The following is a 10,949-nucleotide window of genomic DNA, read 5'->3' on the forward strand; positions in this document are numbered from 1 at the left end:
AAATCTAAAATACACTAAGTTCCTCCGACATTTATTACAATTCCATGTGGCATCATTAGTAATTTCTTGGATAGCTTTTTGAATGAATATTCAAGGTACAATGAAAAAGTTGAAGCTTCAGATTGTCAACAACAAAAAAGATTGCTTTCACATGTCTCTTTGAATTTTTCTGTTTTACTATCTGATGAAACTCTTGAATTTGTACAATGCATCTGCTATATTTGAAAGGTGTGTGATTTATATCCTTTCTAATATTATTGAAAATTCTATAAAAGTATTTATGAATAATTTTTATGTTTTTAGTACAAATATTTTATACTCACATTTTTTAAAATCTATTAAAATGACAATCACAATTCATTTAAATCTAAAATACACTAAGTTCCTCTGACATTTATTACAATTCCATGTGGCATCATTAGTAATTTCTTGGATAGCTTTTTGAATGAATATTCAAGGTACACCGAAAAAGTTGAAGCTTCATATTGTCAACAAAAAAAAGATTGCTTTCACATGTCTCTTTGAATTTTTCTTTTTTACTATCTGATGATACTCTTGAATTTATACAATGCATCTGCTATATTTGAAAGGTGTGTGATTTATATCCTTTCTAATATTATTGAAAATTCTATAAAAGTATTTATGAATGATTTTTATGTTTTTAGTACAAATATTTTATACTCACATTTTTTTAAAATCTATTAAAATGACAATCACAATTCATTTAAATCTAAAATACACTAAGTTCCTCTGATATTTATTACAATTCCATGTGGCATCATTAGTAATTTCTTGGATAGCTTTTTGAATGAATATTCAAGGTACAACGAAAAAGTTGAAGCTTCAGATTGTCAACAAAAAAAAATTGTTTTCACATGTCTCTTTGAATTTTTCTCTTTTACTATCTGATGATACTCTTGAATTTGTACAATGCATCTGCTATATTTTATACTCACAACAAATATTGCTCCTCCTGAGTATCTATACCACATCGTACATAACACCGCAAACAAAACAAAATAAGAGTGAGAATACACTCAAATATGTTAGCGGTGAAAAACATAACAAGGGTAGCATATTCATCACAATCATCACACATAATATATCTATCTCACACGCGTCCAGACATAGTCTTTGCTATAATCATGGTAAGTCAGTTTATACATGCACCAGGTCATGAACACTTGGAGGCAGTTTTCAGAATCCTAAGATATTTGAAGGGATCGCCTGGAAGGGGACTTCTTTATAAAAACCATGGACATCTTTAGGTAGAAGGCTACACTGATGCAGATTGGGATGAGAGTGTGACAAACCGAAGATCAACATCAGGTTATTGCATCTTTGTTGGAGGAAACTTAGTTAGTTGGAGAAGCAAAAAACAGAGTGTTGTAGCAAGGAGTAGTGCAGAAGCTGAATTTAGAGCACTTGCTCACGGAATTTGTGAGACATTATGGGTGGAAAAACTTCTACAAGAATTAAAGGTTCATAGTTCTCCTCCAATAAAACTATATTGCGACAACAAGTCAGCAATATCTATTGCACATAACCCGATCCTACATGATAGGACCAAGCATGTCGAAGTTGATAAACACTTCATCAAAGAGAAGATAGAAAGGGGACAGATTTGTATTACATATATTCCCACTACAAAACAATCAACAGACATCCTAACCAAAGGATTACCCAAAAAATCATTTAACAACATCACTAGCAAGCTGTCTATGGAGGATATCTTTAAGCCAGCTTGAGGGGGAGTGTTTACAGGATGTAGAATACAACATTTACAACTCTTAATAGATAGTAAATAATTATGGTTGTATATAATTATTATGTTTTCTTTTTGTTTAGTCTACTTTAGGTAGTTACTTATTATGATTTATTCCTTCCTTAATTTAAGATTTCCTTCCTATATTGTAGTCAATCACCTGTTGTAATTCCCTCTATAAAAAAGAGGAATCCTTCTAGAGTTAAACATATAATATTACCAAATATTTCAACTAACATAATTTTCCATATGATTATTTCCAAAATCAATTTAGTAAGCTATATGTTCAAAGAGGGATTAGCGAAACAAACAATCAACGCAACTCAATGAAACAAGATGAGAGTTGCACGAAGAATCACAAAAAATATAATCCCAATATCAGTACCAATTTCAAACTCAAACACAATAAAACAACTAAAATACAACATATAGATTTAATAAACTCAACTAAAAAATAACAACTTACATTAAACAACAACACAAAGAAAAACAATCAATAACACCAAGAACAACAACGTCAATAAACAATATTTATGGTTTAGGGTCTCAACAACAAGAACAACAAAATCGACAAAAACAACATCAATAACAACAACAAAAACAAAAAGAAAACTTCTAGGGTTCGGAACTCAACAACAACAACAACAAAAATAATATGAATAGTGATGTTTGGCGTACCAGATCTCTTAAGAAGAAGTAAATGAAAATGATTTGAATCTCTGAAGAAGAAATGAGAGTACTAAACACATAACATCTTCGTATTGAAGATGATATGTGTTTATGGCTCTCGTTATTTATGGCTCTTTTGTTAAAGGCTCTTCCTTAGGGTTCAGTTTGTGCTGTTTAGACGAGTGAAACTGAATGCTACAAAATAAAGTTATATATATTAGAGAAACATATTCACCTCGGTTGAAAAGAAAACGGGGTGAAAACTGACGTATTTTTAGATAAAAAATAAAATATTCAAGAAAAAGTCATTTTTTATGAGATAAAACATAAATTGAAGCAGTTGAGATTCGAACCACGTACATTTAATAAGTTTACCCCTCGGTTTTCAAAATAACCGACGAAATATATTATATATTTTTTATTAAGAAAAACATGGCGCGTTCAGGTATTATACATCTGTTTTTCGATACATGAGATGAAATCGTTGTTATAAAATATGTGCGCCGATCCTCTTCTTAAGCACAATAAAGAGCATTAGTTCAAGCAACTTATGAAGGACGGTGGTATTATAGTACTTGTTGCTGGATTTTCAAATAGATCATCAATTACTTACTATTGTGACAATAAATGTGCTCTACACATACTAGTCAACTCTGTCTTTCAAGACAAAACATATCGAAATAGACTATCAAGTGGTTTGAGACAAAGTTCAAGTTAGAATTATACATCTACTATCAGAGTCCTTTATAGAGCAGGTTGCAAACATTCTAACAAAATCTTTGCACTCGGATCCATTTGTTAGTTTGCAAGACAAGTTTAGAATCATTAATGTGCATTCCAAATTGATGGGAATATTAATCGTGACATCATGAAGAAATTAATTAGTAGCATAAGAAATTAGTTTAATACGATTTCAACCCATTTCTAACCGTTTTTTTAGAAATTAATAATTAGTTATTACTGGTTCATTAGTTCAATGTCTATCCCATAAAAGTTTGATCCTTACATTATAAAGATTAGATTTGTGTTATAAAATTTTGATTCCATCTTCATTCTCTCCTTTCAAGTAGCTCTAAGTTTTCAGTTTTCACAAAATCTAAGGTTTTTATTTTAAAAAACATCATATCTTAGGAGGCATTCATCTCCCGATTATCCACATCTAACATTATATCATCTCATGTTATCTCATGTTTTGAAATGAAAACTTAAATAATATCAATTTCTTGTATGATAACAAAATAACATGTCTTCAATATTTGTTACCAACTATCATATTCAGATAGCATAATGTATCTATATATTTATTTATACATAAATGAGTTAAATATTACTAAAAATATATACATGATTCAACTATACAACTAGAAGCCATGTGAGATCTTGGAATGTAGAAACTACAACATTCCAAAGACAAAAAATTACAGCAAATGGCCAAACCAGTACACTAGAAGTCATTAAAGAACTCTCATTTGCCTAAAGTTATTACATAGTATGGCGTCCATGGCCATGGCCATGGCCGTCGTTCCTCTCTTTAGTCGGCCGTTTATCTTGAATTTCTTCTAAATCTTCATCCTCCCCTCTCCTACCTGCTTGCTCCTTCCAATAAGCCACTAACTTCTTCAGTCGAGCTATCTCTTTCGACGAAATATTTTTACTTGGATCATTCACAATAGACCTCACTCGCGACGCATATCTAAATTATTAAAACATGAAAGGAAATTAGCTAAATTATACAGTTTAAAATGTGAAATGTTTGAGAAAGAGATAAGATGAAAAATAGCATACATGAGAGAGTTATGTGTCTCATCCAAGCTTGATTCTATTGGAGATACATTGACAAACATGAGAGTTTTGGCATTGCCTCCAAGTGAATCACTCATCAACATAGTTAACTTGTGATTTCTATAAGGTATGTGTTGTCCACCAGAAGATAAAGCACTAATAACATCACCAAGTGCTGATAATGATTTGTTTATACTTTGAGCTTCTTTCAGTTGACTACCCTCAGATCCTGACTTTTTAATTCGTTCCGAGCCAGCAAGATCCACAAAACTCAACTGCGGGTTTGATATAAAATATATAAACTTCCACAAGGCCTCAAAGTAACATATATAAAGTTATCGAAGACGTAAGACAACTAATACCTTTCCTCTTGCAGATGATTGACTTTGAAGGTTGACACTTTCAATTACTACTGATAATATAAGATGAGATCTTGAACTTTCTTCATTCATTTGTGTCCCTGAGGTATGTCGTCGTTCAGAACCCTTTTGTATTATGCTATTCAACTCATCCACGGTAGAAATTGACACGGTCGTTACGTTTTCTACCGTTACCATTCCCTAACATCAGAAGATCAAAATAATATAAACTAAACCATCACAGCTTGAGGGACAAATTCCATAAAACTTAAAAAAGACACTTTAAATCACGGTGAAAATCACCTTTGAATCCTTCTTAATCTCCAATTTTAATCGCTTTGCATTCTTAGGTAACAAGAGATCTACAAGTGTATCTTGATATAATTCCAACATATACGCCTGCATCATAAACAATTGTGAGTATTCAATGGAATGTAAAGACATAAATTTTTTATAGATGCTAGGATAAGTATTTATTAAATTCTTTTTACAATTCTACCTTCAAGGAAAAAGAAAACTTGTTACCATCCCTTCTTAAAATTTTAAAAAGCTCTGCAGTGGCGCGTGGTGTAAGGCCAGAATTATTTTCGGATCCGTAGATTGTAAAGGTCTTTCCAGAGCCAGTTTGGCCATAAGCAAATACACAAACATTATAACCATCTACAGCAGATTGCACCAAGTACTGTATTGAGATTTCCAAAAGAAAGACATTAGTAACGAACGAGCATAAGAAAATAATAAATCTATTTCAATGTAAGCAACTATGATCTTTGAGTAGTTATTATGCTGAGACTTGCCCTTGTATCCTCAAAAACATCTTCCTGAGATGCGTCACAATTAAACACACGGTCGTATATGTGTTGTTTTGCTTTATCATCTTTCCATGGATGTTCAATAGTAAACTCGTCTACAGCAGAAAGTGCATCTCTTTCTTTCTCGGCAATCTCTCTTTCAGAGAGAGGTCTTAGTCGACAGTAAACTCTTATTTTTCCTTTCATGTCTGAAATAACGAACCAAATTCCAATGTTTTGATTATGCAAGTCAGTTTTACATGTACTATACACATTCACACATAGACAAAACGCTTTACGTTTACCTTCTATGGTATTGAAATATCGCTTTCTGAGAACCTGTTCTTCTTTATAAAGCGATTCCATTTCGGCTAGTTGAGCCCCTTGCATCCTCAATATGGAGGCTGTTTGTTCGTTCTTTCTGTCAATGTCCTACATAAGAGAAAGCGAAATTGATAAATAAAATCATATACTTAAACACAAATTAAGTGAATATGTCAAAACTATAAAATGAAGTACTAAAAACCTCTTTCATTTCTCTCAAATCTTCTAATTCTTTTAAATTGTTCTTCAAAGCGGCCAATTCAGAGTCCTTCACCGAAAGTGTAGATTCAGCCACAACCAGTTCTTGTCTAAGCACATCGAGTTTTCTTTCTAGATCTTGCACTTGAGAGTTTTGAGTTTTGCGTTCTTGATCAAATTTTCGTTGAATAGTACTAATCTGCATTACATCCACCACAATATATTTTGATTGAATATCATGTTAAAATTAAGTGTTATAATTTTAAATACTAATATACAGTTCTCCGTTTTACCTCTTTCGCATTCCTTTTCTCAAGCTCAGATAGCTTATGTGTCAAAATCAACTTCTCATTTGTCAAGCTTTTGATTGTCTCTTCAGCTTCTATACACTCCTCTCTACAAAGTTTCAAGTCATCTTCAAGCTTTCGCAATGCCTGTTAGAAACCAACAAAATTCCACATTTTAAAGGTGAAAACAGCTGATTTGGGAGAAAAAAAAAGAACAAATGAATATCAGCAACGAAAAGTATCTTACCGGGTCATTTGCTCCGATAGGATCCTTATTGGAAACTTCATCTATCATCAAACTATTCAACTTGGCCATCTTTGCTTCCAAACTCCTTTTCTCTAGAATTTTATCCTAGAAGATTTTGTATAATCGTTACGGTAAATATCTAAACGATGAAAATTAAACTGATACCATGAAGTTAAAAGCCAAGAGCTTTACCTGAAGTTCTTTATCTTTTTCATCGCATAGTGATAAAAGCCTATCACGGTCATTTGTCACTTCTGCAAGACTATGCTCCAAAGTTGTTAAAGATTCTTTCGAGCATTCTAGTTCTTGGAGCACCTCGTCTACTTGTTTTTGCTTCTCGTGCAATTTTTCCTGCAACTGTTCGATACGATTGAAAATATTATTCTTATGTAATTATTCTATAAAATCTATAACATACAGTACAATCTTAGACTTACTTGATCAGCTTTTCTTTGAGAATCTTCAACAGCTTCTGTTAATTCTTGAACACGTTTCTCGTTCAATTCCAGATTTTGAGGCTTGAAATCACTGGAAATCTCTTTATCTAATGAACCAGTAGGAGAAGATCGTGTTTTGGAATATCGGCGCAGCATTACGTCGTTTATGTGTGTTTGAAGAGCTACACAAATTTCTTCTCCCTACAATAAAAATGATAAAATGCCAATAACATTAAATAACACCAAAGTAACAAAAAAACGTTAATTACGCCCAAAGAAAAAGATTGAGAATTCTGAATTGTGGCGTGTTAAACTTCAAAGAAAGTGTTAAATTGCTACCTGCTTGGTTTCAAACTGGAATATGTGAAGAACGCCGGCAACTCGCATTTTAAAAAATACAGCAGTATTACTACTTCCAAATTGCATTATGTCTCTCAATTCAGCTGAGTGCAAATATTCCTTCGGAATGGGACGAAAAAAATGAACCTAGGGACAGTTGATCAGAAAACAAACATTTAGTTAAAAGCACAATCCATTGTTATATTATATATGTACATTGTAACCCTTATATTATTATCATTATGACATTATGTTGTTTATTAATCTTACCCCTCTCTTGTTAATTGCTAATATTATTCGTCCGGGAAGGAGTCCAATAGGATCGTCAATTTTGCGAACATTGAAAAAAACAGAAAAACCATAAGGAAGTGTTCTTATTATATGCAAAAATTGTTGTCTTGCATCTTCTTTCATGACATGCTCCTGAAAAAAGAATATCATTGTATCAATGATTGTTGAACGTTAAAGAAAAACAATAAAACGAGGTAAGGCTCTTATACCAGTGAGTGATAGCAAGCAAGAATGTCCAACTCCCATTCGCGTCTTGCTCGAGTCATTGCAATTTGCCTGGGAAGAAACCGCTCGAGAAATGAATTCCAATCACTGATAAACACAGAAATCTCAGTCAGTCGCAGTCATAAGCACATCAATCAAAAGATGTTAAAATACTATTGGAAGATTAGTTTCAAGCAAGATGAACATTCAAAATCACCTACGCGCATGATTCAGGTCTTCTAACAAATCCAATCTCAGCCAAGATTTGCAATGCAGAAAGCTTTGATGCATCGTCTCTTCCAATAGGATAATTACCCAAAAAATAATCATGCTGCAACTGTAACCATGTATAGGAAACAGTTACAAAGTGAACAAAAAATGTGACATTTCTGTAATTACTAGTGAGGAAAAAATGAAAATTTTCTCAAGCTAAGGAGGTCCTTAGATTGTTCATGGTTCGGTTCAGGAAGGAAATCCGAACAGTTTTGTGAAACAAAACAAAAAGGCACACCTGTACATAAGACAGCTGCCAAAACATAGGATCTATCACGGCTTCATCCGATTCACGAAATAACTTTTTCTTGAATACTAGTTTGCAGTGCAAAGTTTCTCCCTTGTTTCGATCTTTTACTGCCTTAAATTCAGCCAGTAGATCGCCGACGTGTTTATTATCGTCCAACCCAATGTACTCCTCTGATTAATAACAATAGAAGATTCGTTAGAATACCGATCACAGCTGATTTAACAATTATTAATATTCACAAGCAGAAAGTTGAAAAGTCATGCCATTCCCAGAATCAGATGATTTTGAGCTTGTGACAACTCTGCGGCACTCATACAAGCCAAAGCTAGAGTATGTTGACAGTTTAATGATCCCTGCAAGTTCCTCAACAGCGTCTGCAACGGTTGTTGACATGTCATATGTAATTTCCTCAAATGTTTCATCCAGAAAGAAGACTATATTTGTGAGCTTTTTCCCGGTTATCCGAGCTTCAATCTCTGCAGGCCCGGGTATTATATGCCTAGGACCAGCCTTAAGAGAGTGCTTCAAAGCATTTAAGGAATTCAATGCAAGGCCTTGGATCATAGGATCAACTGTCGCACCATACGCTACATTGTGAATATATTCTGACAGATATCCTCCAATGTCTTTGCTAGGAGGCATGCACGACGCGCATAAATACATTAGCTGCCACGCTTTGATCAAGCATTCCCTGATTTCGATACAAGAAATGTATTAAATTAACCATTAATCAATAGAACGCAAAGGCTAAAAAAACATGAAGCATGCTACTCCATATTAGAAAATTTACATACCTCTCCGGATTGTTTCTTGTTTGTTTTGATATCTGGATAAAAAGTTCGTCTCGGAGTTCAGAGCGCTTCAAACTTTGCTTGTATAGTTTACCTACAAGCTCAACCCGATCCTCTACGCTTAGTGAAGACGAATCAATGCCCATATATTTCAAAACCATCTGGAACAACTTTATTGCCCTGCTTGCCAAATCGCCATTCAGCTTAAGCAATGAGGTTGGTATCGGATCCTGCATGAATACTTGAGTTAGATTTTCATGTGCTCGGAGAGGAAAAGAACAATTTTATGGAAAATTTAGTAGTATTTGATTACCTTTTGGAAGCAAAGCATGTCTTCAATTGTAAGTTTCTCTCGAACTTGGGGGCCCACGGATCGCTTAGAAAAAAATCCCCGCTTCCCCGCAGATTGAATTTGTTTTTGCATCAATTTTAAAAAAACTTCCACCTATAACAAACAACAATTGAGAAAACCAGGGCAAAACAAAAGATGATTGCATCATAGACATATCAATATAGAACTAAGTTCGAAACTAATTTTCATGCAGGATCTTTGACAAAAACCATTGAGTGAGTGCAGAATTTTTCGAAGAAAATTATATCGATAGCAACACTAACATATATAGTTCCTCACCTGGAATCTTTCAATCAAGGGTGCAGCTCCAGCGAGTTCTGCTGGAATAGCCATAGGTAGAGTTGACGGTGTGCTGTAACACACAAATAAAATACACTTACAAACTAAAGAAGAATGCATATATGAAGACACAAAATTCATTCCAGCAAATTCTAAAATATAATCAAAAGAAAAGATAATGCTCACGGTGGTGCGAAATTGGAGCCATCACTGTCATAGCCATCGCCATTTGTAATAGAACCATAGCTGTGTAGAGGAGTACCCTCATTGGCAATGCTAGAACCAAATGAAAATCTGTTTGTTCTCACACTTTGGGCGCCGGACGGAGGGGTATCAAAGATCATTTTGTTTGCAAACCAAACAAAAATGAAACTAATCAAAGCAACAAAGCTTGTTCTTCTTCAATCTCCTCAACTGCATACAACAAAAAAAGAACATAAACATAAGTAAAAACAATACACACATAGTACACAATTTGAGCTATGTTGACTTAAATAAAAATGCCAGTGTCTGAATTGCAGCATAAAAAACAAGTCTAGTCTAAATTCAAAAACCATATCAGTAAACAAAACAGAAACCAAAAAAAACAAAAATGAACATAGTCATAAAATTTAGCATAAAAACACAAACTATGAAGGAAAAAGACAAACACAAACCAAGGAACTACAGAATGAGGATCTAAAACAAGAAAACATGAAGGAAACAAAATAAAAAAAACCTTTGCAGCAGTAATTGGAAAACCAATGATGTATTGTTCCAGAGACAAAAAGAGAGATCTGGGTGAGTGAAGAGGTGAAGATGAAGCAAATTAAGAGTAGATTTGGTTGAAAAATGAAAGAAAAAAAAATTGATTTCTGAGGCTGAAATTGTTAGCAATAAAGAAAATAAAAAAAAGAGGTGAGAGAAAGTCACGGGAACATTATTAAACAATGAAGCTTTTGGGAAACTCAAACTACTTTCCAATTTCTTCTTCTTCACTCAAAAAAACAAAGATTGACATGAAAGAAAACACAGAGAAACAAGATTCTGATTACACACCTACATATACATAAACTCATCAATTCAAATCACATTTAACTACATTTATTTATATATTAAAAAAATTATTTATTTTATATATTTTTTTAAATCTTGCATTTCCATTTGGCATAAGCTTAGGTCTATGTGTTTTGTTTGAATGGTCTACTATGGAGTTAATAATAATAATAATAATAATAATAATAATAATAATAATAATAATAATAATAATAATAATATCAATAATTGATAGTAATTGATGACTTAAAATTATTCAACCGAATTAATATTCCA

At 33.1% G+C, this 10,949-nt stretch overlaps 1 protein-coding gene across 2 annotated transcripts; it reads right to left on the minus strand.

The window, feature by feature from the left end:
- Positions 1-3,665: 3,665 nt before the first annotated feature.
- LOC127119947 (kinesin-like protein KIN-14E) lies at positions 3,666-10,670 on the minus strand. 2 transcript variants are annotated; one of them, XM_051050318.1, is made up of 23 exons: positions 10,357-10,670; positions 9,825-10,052; positions 9,639-9,711; positions 9,321-9,452; positions 9,011-9,237; positions 8,480-8,907; positions 8,205-8,386; positions 7,915-8,030; positions 7,699-7,801; positions 7,469-7,621; positions 7,199-7,345; positions 6,860-7,060; positions 6,615-6,779; positions 6,423-6,527; positions 6,182-6,322; positions 5,893-6,087; positions 5,672-5,798; positions 5,373-5,575; positions 5,075-5,257; positions 4,879-4,974; positions 4,579-4,776; positions 4,220-4,491; positions 3,666-4,127 (listed from the first exon to the last, which is right to left on the minus strand). In XM_051050318.1, the coding sequence occupies exons 2-23, from the start codon at positions 9,980-9,982 to the stop codon at positions 3,917-3,919; spliced, it is 3,816 nt and encodes a 1,271-aa protein (XP_050906275.1). In that variant the 5' UTR covers positions 9,983-10,052; positions 10,357-10,670; the 3' UTR covers positions 3,666-3,916. The 2 variants fall into 2 exon arrangements, with proteins under 2 accessions (XP_050906275.1, XP_050906276.1); XM_051050319.1 differs by having other exon boundaries at positions 9,623-9,711.
- Between the last annotated feature and the right edge of the window lie 279 nt (positions 10,671-10,949).

This window comes from Lathyrus oleraceus, chromosome 2, assembly GCF_024323335.1.
Source record: "Lathyrus oleraceus cultivar Zhongwan6 chromosome 2, CAAS_Psat_ZW6_1.0, whole genome shotgun sequence".
NCBI lineage: Eukaryota > Viridiplantae > Streptophyta > Magnoliopsida > Fabales > Fabaceae > Lathyrus > Lathyrus oleraceus.

Coding starts and splice junctions, on each gene's coding strand:
- LOC127119947 (XM_051050318.1), bottom strand. CDS start 9,982: ATGATCTTTGATACCCCTCCGTCCGGCGCCCAAAGTGTGAGAACAAAC. Junction 9,712..9,824: donor GGCTCCAATTTCGCACCACC/GTGAGCATTATC, acceptor TGTGTGTTACAG/CACACCGTCAACTCTACCTA. Junction 4,975..5,074: donor AGTTTTCTTTTTCCTTGAAG/GTAGAATTGTAA, acceptor TTTATGATGCAG/GCGTATATGTTGGAATTATA.